Here is a 13,477-nt window from a genome sequence, read left to right on the forward strand (position 1 = left end):
AAGGTAAATAGGCTGTTACACAGACACAGAGAACAAAATATCATTCCAATTCCAATAGGGAATATTTCATTGACACCTATATAAAGGGAGGAGTAAAAAAGTTCATAGTTTTTCAGTATGTGCAAGAGAAATTGCCTTTCTAAGCCACAACACAAACCTTTTTTAGGAATCTTATTGGGGACATCCAAACTCTGTAAATCCCTCATATCACTCGACAGCTTTCTTTTTAAGCCAACCCCAGGTAAACTGGAGAGAATAGCTCCCAAAGACTTCTTGTTGTCTTCAAAATAGAGATCCAGAACATGATGGGAAACAGGAGAATCAGTGCTTCTGAATACATCAGATTCTTGGGACGGGGTTTTTGTTAACCTGAACACAGTATCCTAAAACAATTAAGAACAGTTATATACAGCATGACACAATTTTGCTTTGCTTTTTTCTATTAGTTTTATCAACAATAGATCACTTTCCAGTTGCATGAAATAGGGCCATTTCTCTCCCTACAGCTCTTGTCTCTAGAAATTATGTTCCTGTTATACTAAAATCCTTAGTGGAAAAAACTTGCCCAAAAACACAACGACCCCCACATGAAGGTATCACATTGCTTTCTGAAGAAAAAGTTTCATTCTCTTATTCTTCTGAGAAAGTACATCCCAATAAGAGATACAACAGCAATGGAGAAAACAGGCTTACCATGAAAGTAAATGCCTACATGAGTGCAGACAAAGACAACGTCACACAGATCAGACAGATTCTTGAGTTACTTTTGGTATTTTTATGTTGAAAACTTTTTGTTTTACCTTTGAGGACCCAGCAACAGAGTTATCTTCCACAGCTGACTGTGTATTTATGCTACTCAGAAATGCAGGTTTCAATCTTGTATGGGATGTTCGACTAGAGAAAGGTGCTGTTAGACTATCATGCACATTTTCAAAGGCTGGGAAAAACATCTCACACATTATCTAGTCAATTAAGAGAAAAAAAAAGAAAAAGTAATAATTACAACATAGATATTTATGTTTGTATGAACACAGATGCAAAAACTTCACAGTTTCTAGATGCCAAGAAGCTTGCAACGACCAGGATACCCTGCATTCCCCAATGCCCATGGGAAACCTGAACGGCAGTCCCCACCACAACCACAGTCACATTCCAAGGTGCTCTTCAGGTGCCCACCTCATTCTCCAAAGGCTTCTGCTCTCCAGGAGCATCCAGGGCAGCAAACAAGCTGTTGCATCCTTCTCCTGACCCTACCTATCTCTATTCTGACCCTCAGACCCTGCCTTGAGAAGTATTCAGACCATGCTCCCCCAGCTGGTTAACAAAGATGTGTTTAAACATTCCTCATGCCCTGCATCCATGTCCTCTATCCTCAAGCAGATTTAACCCCTAGCCAAAAGCTGTGTAGAGCCAGTTACCCCTCTCACCAGTCCCCACCAAGTTTGCCAAATCCTCACTGCATTTTTATAAAAAGCTGCCTGTATCGACTTTCACAGAATACCTGATGGTGGTTGGTTAGCACTAAGTGTGTCTAACTTCTCGTAAGGGACAAACTGCTACAAATACCACAGGATTTTTCCAGGAAGGGCAGCACAAAGCTTCCCCTTCTCAACTCTCTGCCACTCCCCACATAAAAGTGATTTTCTCATGGTACTAAAAGTAGGAGCCTCAAGCCTGTGCAATCCAGGTGCTTGCGTACCAACCTACTCAAATTTGGCTGACACACTACAAGCATAATTTACAAATTACAGCAGCCAAACCTACAGATTTGCGGTGTAATTCACAAACATACAACTCCTCTAGTTGAAGAATCAAACCAAACTGGAGGGGTGCTTCACACAGCATAATGCTAGAAAGATTCACTAGGGAATCTACTGAATCAAATTATCATTTGGCTGTTTACTGTCACTTGAAATAACATGAATTTTACTTGGCTGTAGGAGTAAAAGAAGCATGATGGCCAAGTAGCCAGTAAATATTTTTTATACCTTTTGGGCTTCTTTCTTCATTGAGCTCCATTCAGGATTTAAGGCAACACAATAAAGAAACTCCTTCAATGCTTCCTCAGTCCTTTCCAATCCAGAAAGAGCTTTTGCTTTCACATAATGGCCCTGTTCACACAAAGGAAACGTACAAATCTAGAGATCATTTCTGAACTAGCAGCAAGACACCAGAAACAAACTTGAAAGTTCACATCGTTCTGCAGGTAAGAACAAGATGCTTTTTGGGTAACAAAAACGCACATGATTGAAGGAAATTCAGTCCCTTCTGCTGAAAAAAGATTCCCCAGGAACCCACTGCGGCATCATCCCCTGCCAAAGGCATTGCTCTTTTCCTCAGAGGAGACCTGAAAATGAGAAAGTATATTTGTCTCCCCAAAGACAAAGTCTACTACACATCCCACTGGGCTTGGATACACCAGAGAACAGTTTCACATACCAAGGCAAACTTAACAGTAAATCAGCTGCATGGAAAAGGCAGTGATATGAGGAAGGCTGGAGGTGGCAGCTGAGGGAGTTCAGGACACTCACTCCTCCTGGGTGTCTTACCAGGACAGAGGTGATTTTTCACATATTTTATTTGGCTACAGAAGACCACAACATTATGAATTTAGGGCAATTTACCAATGCTTAATCTAAACTTTTTAGCCCATCCTACCTCTCCCATGTCCTGGGAGAGGACACGCCAACAGGCACAGTAGCCAGCTTGGGAACAAGTCCCACTTTACTCGCTACTAATAACAAGAGAAGAATGTCTCACCTCTGAATTTCCCTGTGGACATCAAACTGCAGTTCAAATCTGACTACGGAAATTACTTCCTTCACAATGAAAACAAAGTGTGCATTTAAACATTTGCCTCTCACTTATTAGATAGAAGTGTGCTCTGGAAGTCCACCTCTGAGCCACACGAACATCTACTGAAAGTACAGCTTTACTCATCTAAGGGACTGGCTAGATAAGCAGATACACTTTTCTGTCCTTCATTCTAATGCCAAAAGATTCAGTACCGCATAATCTTCCTGAGCAGGTAACTCCCTCATTCTTTCAATACTGCCCTCCAAGCTGAGACCTGTTAAGATCTTTACCTTTACACTGTTGGGTAGGAGGCTCGTACCAAAAGGAAGTAACAGGCACTGCCTAGGCCAGATTAATTAGCACAATATCATTTGTTGACATGAACAAGAAGCCTCAGTACACACCAGCCTCTCCAGGTGACATAATTTTTCTTTTCCTCAATGCAGTAAGAGAGGTACTGTGAGACCTGACCCTGACCTTCTTACCTTGATGCTTGCACAGCCCCTGTAAAACCTTAAGGGAGGTCTTAACCCGCCTGCCATCTCTGTCAGCATTACTTTCCTGCACTGGGGAGCCGACAAGCTTTTTTGGCCTCATCCTTAGGAGCCGTAAGAGCACTGTCCTTATCCAACCTGCAAGGGAGGACTGACCTGGGCTGTCTACAGACAAAGTACCTAAAGATCCAACACTGGGAGTTAGGCCCAGGGACCAGAGGTCCCTTATACTTCAGAGACTACTGCTGTCACCTTCCCTTTCTTATTTTCACACAGCCCTGCAACTGAAAACTCCTCCCTGCCTCAGAGAGTCTATGGACCTGGTTTTCATAGCAACTGAAAAGAAACCAACTTATCTATGCTGCAGTGACTACAGCATACCAAAGAGCTTCACAGTAACTTGGCAAGTCTTTAAATTTCAACTGTCAATAAGCCAAAAGGTACTGGTAGGTGAATGCTTGCATCCCAGGAGCTACTCCTAGAATTACTTTTATTGTTTGGTTTTGGTTTGTTGGGTTTTGGGGTTTTTGTAACTACACAGCAAATGTTTGAGCTAATCTCTGTCACTGGATGAGATTTTGCAAGATACAAAACAAAGCAGATGCCCAGGACTCCTGGAGAACACAGATTCTGGATCAGCACAACTTACATGGATGTCCTCACAAACACAAAAGCATAAGTGAAGTATGTGTGAGACACTGCTAGTTATGCCATGATGACAAATTTCATTTTCAATTAACATTCTTCAGAGATGGGATTAATAAAACCTTTATCTGCCTACGACTGACACACATCACATTTCCACAGATTCAGGCAAACAGAGAAGACACTTCAAGAAAACATTTGAACATGTGTAATTCATCTTTCTGCCCCAGCACAGAAGCACAGCCAACGCCACCCAAGATGGGATTCCTGACTTCATGAGAAATTATCCTAGACAGAAAGGCAAACTGGATGTGGGGTAAGATTATGAACTGCCTTCCAACATTAAAGATTTTAATGGGTGACAAGACACACAGCCTTCAGAGACTCAGTGCTTCTGAAAGCACCTCTCTGCTTGCCCCGTGTCATCCCTGGCTGGAAATGAGCACTAGCTGCAGCCCCCTTTGCTGAGGCAGGCAGCCAAGGCGTTTATGCAACTCCTCCTTAGTCTCCACAGGAAGCCAAGGTCTGCCCTCCCCAATCCCCCATGTCACCCTCTTTCCAGAAAGCACCCAGAGGCTTTATTTGCTCTAACTTGTTCTGCAGTTTTGCTGCTGAAGGGAGAGGGACTGACTGAAGGTGTAATCCTAGGTGAGGTGAGTTGCTGGACATCTAGTCTAGCCTCAGGCAACCAATGGTAATGATGGGCATTTCTGATGCTTGCTTCAGACTGCCCACAAACCAGTGCTCTTTGTAGCACTTCCCTTCATTATGAAAAAAATCCCAACCCCTCTATGAGTCACCATGACACAGGTGGAAATCACAGATATGAAATCTTAGTATTAAAGAAGGGGGAAAAAACCATTCTGAAATACAGTCTGAGGTACTCCTCGGAAAGACACATTGGCCAACAGCCTGTCAAGACCATCCACTGCCTTGGAACATCATCCTAGAGGGACCTGCAGGGCCATCCTGGGCTGCTGGTGCCTTATAGATCCAATTCTGCTTCCAAGCTGTAGCACCATCTGTAACAGATAACAGGCGCCAGCACAAACAAAACCACATTGCTGCCTGCCCACTACCAAAATACCACCAGCTGGAGAGATGCTAAGGACCTTCCAGACTTGTCCTATGAAGAATTGGCTCTTGGTAGACATTTTCAGCCCTCTTAATGCCACAGTGTTTTTCCGACAACACCCTCAGCAGCCACGCTGTCCCCAGCACGGAGAAAAGCCCAAGAAAAAGGAGTTTTCATTTCGTTCTTTACAGCATGCAAACACCGTACCGCAGGCCAGTGGGGTTTGTTTCGGCAGAGGACATCTGCGTCGTGAAGAGCTTGCTGGTAGTTTTTCATCAACGTACAGAGTTCTGCCCGCTGTGCTATTAGTGAACACTTGCAAGGAGCTGGAAAACAAAAATGATTGCACGGAACTTCATTAAAAGAAGCACTAGGACATGCTAAATACAGTAACCTTATATGTAGAGGATTGGTTAGAAATGCGAGGACATATGAACATGGCTAAGGCTATGGATGAGCTGCTAAAGTATAAGACGCAGTCTGACTAGGCCCATGAGAAAGTGTGAGATAGCAGGGCCGTGAGAAAGCAGCAGCGTCCTTGGGTATTCTAAATTGGGCTGAAAAACAGGAGCTAGGCATTACCAAAACAGAGACACTTAACGAGCCACCTGTGTAAACAATGAAAGACAGTTAAGATGATATCACCACCTAACTGAGCACCAATAATGAGCCTAATTTCTGTAATATTCATGAACCTATTATAGAGTGTATATTAAGCTGTTGTCAATCTACAATAAACGAAGTTCCTGGATTCTCACATTGAGGTGTCTAGAGCTTTCCGTCGCGACACTTATATCCAGCCACAGTAACTTAAAAAGCTTTACTGCACAACGATTACATTTATACTCTCCTGTAAAGGAAAGAAAGGTCAATTCCTTCATTCTTTCCTTCTCAAAATATATTCCTCTCAGCCTGGAAGCAACCTCTGTGTTTTATCTAGCAAGACAGCTTTCATATTCACATACAGGATGCCACCTGCTCTTTCCCTCACCTTGCTTACAGGACATTTCAGAAAGCAAAAAGTGTTTCTCCCAAACACTCTTCAAGTGTTTCTTCCCGCTGGAATCACCAGCGAAGGACTTGAAAGAAATCACAAATGCAGGACTTCAGCTAAAACGTTCCTGGAAGCCATTCATTAAGAAAAATGCATGCAGCCTTCACACTTCATATCCACTTGCCTTCCTCGGGGCAGGCAAACCTTTCATGATCACACACCTTGCTTCTGTATCCACAAATTCATGAATCATTCAGTTTGCATGGATTATGAACTTCTCAAGCATTATTACTTTGTTCTTTTCTCAGGTCTCTAGAACACATTTTAAGCTGGAAATCTTCCTCCAGCATAAAATTTCATAGAATCACAGAAAAAAACTGGCTAATCCGGATTCAGTTGGTCCACCAGGACCTCCAGCTCTTTTCTGCAGATCTGCTGTCTAGCCCAGCCCATCCTGTTGCACAGGGTTATTCTGTCCCACGTTCACCTGCATTTGCAATAGGCAAGGCTGATCAGCCCATGCCCAAGGTTGTTGGTCTGAGTAGCAGCCCTGCCCTCCAGCACATCAACCTCCCTCAGCTTGGTATCATGGACAAACTAGCTGACAGCGCACTCTTGGCTGCTGATGGAGGTTGTTAATAAGGTGCTGAGCTTCGTCAACCCCATTACCAACACCTGAGCAATGCCACTGGTCGTCCAGCAGCTCTGAAGCCAGGAGACACCACCTCATGCCTCTGATGGTCCAGTCGATTCTCCACCTCCCTGCCACTACCTCCCCAGCTTGGCAAGAAGGACATTGCAGCAGGCTGCAGTAGCAGCCTTGCAAAACACACGCTAAGTCCCAAACAACGCTCTGCTTTTGTCCACTAAAACAGTTACCTCATCTTAAGAAATCAAATTTATTCCTGGTCACTCTTGACCTTCATGTGCTGGAAAAGGCCTCCAGAGGGCTGGAAGCTGGCTGCTGGCAGCTAAGTACAGTAACTCTTACCAAAATGTGAGCTGGTTAAAACTGTCAGAACTAGTAATAAACTTTACAAAGGCTCCAAGGTGCTGAGAGATGGTATCGCATTTTTACAAATTTTAAACTTCACCTCCAAGCTAGCTCTTTCAAGATTTTTCCATCAAATGTCACCTTTTGCATATCCTCACGCAGGGTTTCTGTCTCCGTACCTTTCCTGTTCTCTCCAGCCTGCTTTGCTTCACCATTTGCATCTCACTTCAGCCAGAGCATCCTAAACACGTGCTCAATAAGACCACATTGCCAATACGAAGCCTGGGCACATGCACACATGTGCATGGACAGAGAGTAAGCACAACTGCTCCAGGTGTCACCACTCATTAAGTTCAAGCACCTACCAGGATGGATGGCCCAATACCACATCCCTCTCCCACCTCCTCCCCTCCCTTGTGCTGGTGCAGCAAACCAGGCTCGCATGGTTGCGCTGAGAACCAGAGCAAAGAATCAATTGACCGAATGCTAATTCAATAAAAACAAATAAATAAAAAGGTTTAAGAGGATCAGTTTCCCCTCAGCTAGTTCACTGCACAGCCACACAAATATGAGTGCCGGGACAAGGGATGAGAAGGAAAGTAACAGCAAGGAGTGCTGCTGCCTTTTTTGGCTGTAGCATGGACTGACACCAGATATACTAATGGCAGAATGACATATCAGGGGTGATGCTGCTCCACTGGTCTCAGATGGTGACAGCTAGAGAAAACACTTAAAATAAGGAGGTCTGCAAAAGCTAGTTCAAACTGGGGTTCTGTGTGGTTTTTTGTCTGATTGGTTTTGTCTTGGTTTGCTAGGGTTTTTTCAACTATTACACTTGCAAGCTTCTGCTGATTCAAAGAAATCTGCCAATCTGAAAAGCACTTTTATTACGGCCGGGGAATGCAAAGGGGCAGGTGTTCTCCCCAGTGCACTCCACCGAGCCAAGAAATAACATAGCCTTTTATACAGTTTGAAAGTAGCAAGCTCAAAATTATCTTTACACACACTCTTTTTGCAGTCTGTCTTATCTAAACAGACATCTAGTTTTACCTCCTATTCTTACCATTATGGAGTAGTTATATAAAGTTTTATCACTTCAAACAGTTACAAGTTATACACATACACTCCTTTGCAGTTTGTCTTATCTAAATAGACACTTAGTTTTACCTCCTATTCTTACCATTATAGAGTAGTTACATAAAGTTTTATCACTTCAAACAGTTTCAGGTTATACACCCCTCTCTACGTGCTAAAAAGCCTTCCCTATTCTCTAAGCTTTTTATCTCAATTGCCCACAGTTTGGTCAGAGACTTTTAAGCAGTTTTACATTTTGCAAAGTCACACCTTCATAGCTAAATATCTAATATTTTATTTCATTTTCTATTTCACTGCAGTGATCCACATTTCTAGATCACAATTCTTAAAGACTACAAGTTGAATGCAATTGAAGGTAATTAACCAAAGATCTTCAGAAGCAAGTTTTTTGTTTCTTTTAGCAGATGCTCAAATAGGAAATTATTTAACTTAGCTACATTTGAACAGTGTAAAGTAAGAATGCATAGTCTGTATTTCCATCGCTGTATCTGCTGTACAGTACGTGTGAAGAGTATGTTGAGGGGGATAGGGGCAGTAAGCAGAGGTAGGCACCTCAGCAGGCAGACAGGGCCCTGGGTGGGGCATTTTCTGGCACCATAGGGAAAGGAAGTAGTGTGAGATTAAGGGGCAAGGCAAATCAGCTTCCTGCTTCTGTTTACTACCACACGTTTTGAGCACGCTGATGCTTCCCTGCACACTATTCAACACAGTTCATACATTCAGCAGACCCAGAGAGAGAACAGCTTCATCAGCTCTTTTTCAGGATCTTGTCTCTGCTGCAAGACTTCTAAGTAAAAAAATGCCAGCACACAGCACAACAGTGTAGCAAAGGCTGCAGGTCCTCCAGACGCAAAGTTCAAAGGGTCTCACAATATGAAAGGAAACAAGCTACTGAAAAAGAAAAAAAGAGAACCACCCCAGGCAAACCTGAAAAGATATGTGTGTATTCAGAGCTTGTGCCTCTTGTTCACTGAAGACTCATTCAGAAAGTGTAAGGTGTGGCCTATCTTAATGAGTAATCGGTAACTGGCAAGGAATGTTTAGTTAACTGAGAGAAAGGATAAAAAACCCCAACAAACCAAACAGCATCGCTGAAGAGAGAAGTATTTATGAGACTATAGCATAACAGGTCTTCTAAAATGAAGCATCTAGACAAGATGCCACAGCTGGAGCACTGCCCAGCCACCTCCATTCAGGCTCCCCCACTCCCAGAGCAGGCAGTGCAGCCTGAAATCTTGCCAGCTCTGCACCCAATCCATGCATCCCTCATTCCCAGCCTCCTGCTGTCAGCAAGACTGTCCTGGGAAGATCTTTGGGGGGTCCACAACTGGTCAGGGCAATGCTAGATGGACTGAAACCTCATGTTCTTTGTCAGTGGAAGCGTGGCATCAGCTGGCTGACTCCAACTTAGGGTACATGTGGAAGTGTACACCACAGCACGGATTGTGGTGATTATAATTAGTCACAGAAAGTGGACGGAGAGGGCTTGAGGACATACAGAGTTTGTGAACACTGCTAGATGCCAGTATACAAGTATGCCAGTATTCAAGGCCAGGTTGGAAAATGCCTTGAGCAACCTGGTCTAATGGGAGGTATCCCAGCCCATGGCAGGGGGGCATTGGGACTGAATGATCTCTAAAGTCCCTTCCAACCCATAACATTCTATGATTCTATACTATAACAACTGTCAAGTTTATTTGGTTAAAAAACCAAACAAACAAAAAAAACCCAACACACAATAAATAAACACAAATAAAAAATTGCACAATAGCCAAGTTTGTTTTAAAATAATGTACCCACTCTTTCTTCTGGAGGTAAAGGAGGGGGGGAAAAGATTTTTTTTTTTAATGAAACAATTTATTATTTCAGGCCAAATTAAAAAAGAAAAGCGTAGAAAATGTTACTGTTTCCAAAATACCAACAGATGGCATTTCCTGAATCAAACTCCTTCTGGGAGTCTGCAGCTGCACAGCAAAATTTATGTCCTTGTCAGAATCAGGGATGCACTGCTGAGGCTCCCAGGATCTGTGGCTCCGGGCAGCTGGGACACAGAGACTTCCTCCCAGCCACAGGTCCTGGGAGCCTTCCCACGCTTCTCCCTCCCTCCCTCTCAGCCTCCCAGCATAATCCCACTGCACCACACAAAACTGGCCCATGTAGGGCCCAGAGCCGAGGGAGCTGAGTGGGTCTTTGCCTGTTGAAATTTCCTTTGGACTGCCAAATATTGCCTGCCCAAAGTGTGGTTGTCAGCTTGGATTTCTCCAAAATGGTTAACTTTCCACTCACACCACCTTTGTGCTCATCTGCAGACGTTTGTTACATTGTGCTTTTACTTATGCAGAAGCTAAGACTCAAAATTACTTTTACAGATATGCCCAAGCATTCAAGTTTTTAAAAAAATTATGCTGTTGAGTTCGAGAGGCTGGCAGGAGAACATGGCTCCCCAAAATCTCCTTGGGCCAGGAAGGGAATTAGAGTAATTAAGAGAATTTTGCCCAACTGATCAGAGATGATAACAGAAGTTTTATTGTAATAAACTACCACTGAGATTTCTTCCACGAACTCAGCAGAAAAAGAACAAGCTTACAGTTACTAGAACTCCCTAATCCTCCTTATCTGACATTTCTTCCTAGAAAATCACATCTTGTTAAAACCTATTTCAATCCTAAGCGTATTTCCTGAAGGCATGAGCAGAACTGAAACAGTGTCATCACAAACACCTTTCAGTCTTGCTTATAAGAGTAACTCTGCACAGTACTTCAGGGGAAATTTTTCCCACATTTTGAAGAAACTTCTGCCCTAGAGAGATAAAGAAATCTGGCTTGCTCTGTTATGTTATGCATTCAGTTCTGAACAATTCAGTATTGAAAGCCTTTTCATAAGCTTGGAAAATAATAGGAAACATATATTTTCATTTCAATGAGAAATTAGCAAGGTTTAGTAATTAACTGAACAGAAACTAGTTTTTCTCCCCCAAACTTTATGGAAGCATGACAAGTCCGCACACAAAAACTGGATGCACAGGGTTGTTTGGTAGAGGCTAAGGGTGGCACAGAGAAAGGGCCACATTTAAAAGAATTAACAGAATCAGTAAAGACATTCAAATAAAACTTTATTTCACAGCGAAGACAAAAACCAGGATCAGCTTCCCAAACCTGATTAAGGGGGACAGTGAAGATGACCACATACTTGCAATCAGCAGGCCTGTTTTCTCAATAATCAGTCTACCTTAATTGAATTAGCAACTGGATTTAAAAAAAACCTATGTATTTTCTGAATATCATGGCTTTTCCTCCTTGCATTTACATCACTGTCAGTCTCCAGGAAGTGAAGTAACCAAAGATCACAGAGGAAATGTGCAAGAGCTTTTAGTCCACAGAGGATGCAATAAAAGACACCTTTTCCTCTCAAAGTCCACTTCTGCAACCAAGCATCTTTCCACTGCACTTATGAAGCAGGCACTTGCAGACAGTACTCTGCAAGCAAATATAAAACCCATTTCCGCTGGATGACCAACACTGGCAGACAGTAGCGTATGACCTTAGGAGCTCCTGAAATAGGCTGTGATGAGGACACGGAGCACAGAGCCCCACCATTCTCTTCTTGGAGACTCTGACACTAGGCAGCAGCTGGTTTGTGCATGCAAAGGCCTCCCTCCTCATCCACACTCACACTGCCCACAACCAGTGTAATAAAACAGACTCTATCAGAGGAGGCAGTGTATATCCCATCAAGCTCTACTTCAAAATATTTTAATTTCTTTTACCTTCATGCAGATATGAAGAATTCTTCATGTCTTTCTTCCTTCAGAAGTGCCCATTATGAATTTAAAAAAGCCTCCCTGAGCCAAAGTTTTCTCTCCTGTTACCTCCATGGGAAAGTTGATTCAGACATCATCAGAAAGCCCCAGTATAACTCATCTGCACTGTGCAGCTACAGAACTGGTCTATGCCTGACTGGGATTTCACCTCTGCACCCAACCTAAGCACAGAGCACTCCAAAATGAAAGAGGAGAGCAGACCTTTTTCAACTGGAGTGGACAAACTGCAGTCACCACTTAATTAGCAGAACTGAAATGGCAATGCTCTCCTCTTGCCCTCCCACCCAAAGACAGAGGACATCAACCCACTCGCTGCTTTGCCCTGCAGTACACTTATCCATGTGCTCGGTGGTCTGGGGCACAGGAGACAAAGTAACTCCCTTGTATTATTACTCTGACTCAAAGAAAAGGCACTGGCAATAGATGAGCTAGATTATTTTTAGGAAGATATAATTTTAAGATTGAACTAACTTCTCTCCTGGCCTCTGTATTTTGCTGTTCAAAAGCCCAGGCTGAAGAACACAGATCTTTCTGTGTGCTGAACAAAATGCTGTAGATTCCCAGCAGTTTTATTTCAGGCTCAGTAAGTCCTCAGATACATTATTGAAAGCTGGACTGTCATTACCACTAAGCACAGCTAATCAACTATTCCCATCATTACTCAGCAGAAACACCGTAATGGAAATTATACGCTACCTAGAAGAAGAGCTGCTACAGAGACAATGCAACTAGCTTTGTAGCCTTGATTTTGTGTTGTACCTCTAGCCTCATGAGGCAGAAGCATGCCAGACCTACATTAACCTACAGTTTAGTCTGCATTTCTGCAAAGCCAATGATAACCTTCTTCCCAGAGCAATTAAAAGATGAATTGCAGCAGCAGCGGCAGAAGTCCTGAATTCAAGAATGTCCCAGCATACAGCTAAATGTAATGCATTAGATCATTGCCCCCTCCTATCCAAGTTCTAATGTTTCAACACTCTGCTAGATGCATGCTACTCTTTTCAGATAGCATGAAACAACACCCCCTCCTTGTATTTCCAGTTCCCACTCTACCCTTTGGACATTTGGGCACAGCTTCGCATGATGTACCCCAAGTCCATCTGTGGCCACTTGGCACTGGCATAATAAAAACAGTAAGTACACAAATGTGTCTTGCTTTATGGTGAACTTGCCACCAGCTGCCGCAAGAGAGGAGCCCCGAAGAAAAGATACAAGGACTCCCTGAAACAACATCTCAGCCTCGGCCATATTCATCATCATAACTGGTCTACTCTGGCCTCAAATCGAGAGGCCTGGAGACACACCATCTATAACGCTGCTGATGCCTTTGAGAACACATGCAGGACCACTCTCGAGGAGAAAAGGCAACGCAGAAAGAACCATGTCTTGCAGAATATACCACCTAAGGAGTCTTTCTGCTGTGCCTTTTGCAATCGGACATGTCTATCTCGTATTGGCCTCATAAGCCACCAGCGTGCTTGTAACAAACATGGATAGAGCCTTCCCAAATCTTCGTTCACGAAGCCTAGCCATGATGATGATGACACAAATGTGACTCATTTTC

At 43.3% G+C, this 13,477-nt stretch overlaps 1 protein-coding gene across 3 annotated transcripts in view; it reads right to left on the reverse strand.

The window, feature by feature from the left end:
* The window catches only part of LONRF2 (LON peptidase N-terminal domain and ring finger 2), a 37,236-nt gene that overhangs the window by 14,097 nt on the left and 9,662 nt on the right, over nucleotides 1–13,477 (reverse strand). For all 3 annotated transcript variants that reach the window (XR_010428487.1, XM_064646299.1, XM_064646300.1), the window contains exons 2-5: nucleotides 5,218–5,336; nucleotides 1,989–2,111; nucleotides 801–962; nucleotides 158–383 (exon numbers count right to left, since the gene is read on the reverse strand). Coding sequence is in view for 2 of the 3 variants with exons in the window: in XM_064646299.1 (XP_064502369.1) it covers nucleotides 158–383; nucleotides 801–962; nucleotides 1,989–2,111; nucleotides 5,218–5,336 (630 nt within the window). In the remaining variant the exon portion in view is untranslated. The remainder of the gene's footprint in view (nucleotides 1–157; nucleotides 384–800; nucleotides 963–1,988; nucleotides 2,112–5,217; nucleotides 5,337–13,477) is intronic.

Source organism: Pseudopipra pipra, chromosome 2 (genome assembly GCF_036250125.1).
Source record: "Pseudopipra pipra isolate bDixPip1 chromosome 2, bDixPip1.hap1, whole genome shotgun sequence".
In the NCBI taxonomy this organism is placed as follows: domain Eukaryota; kingdom Metazoa; phylum Chordata; class Aves; order Passeriformes; family Pipridae; genus Pseudopipra; species Pseudopipra pipra.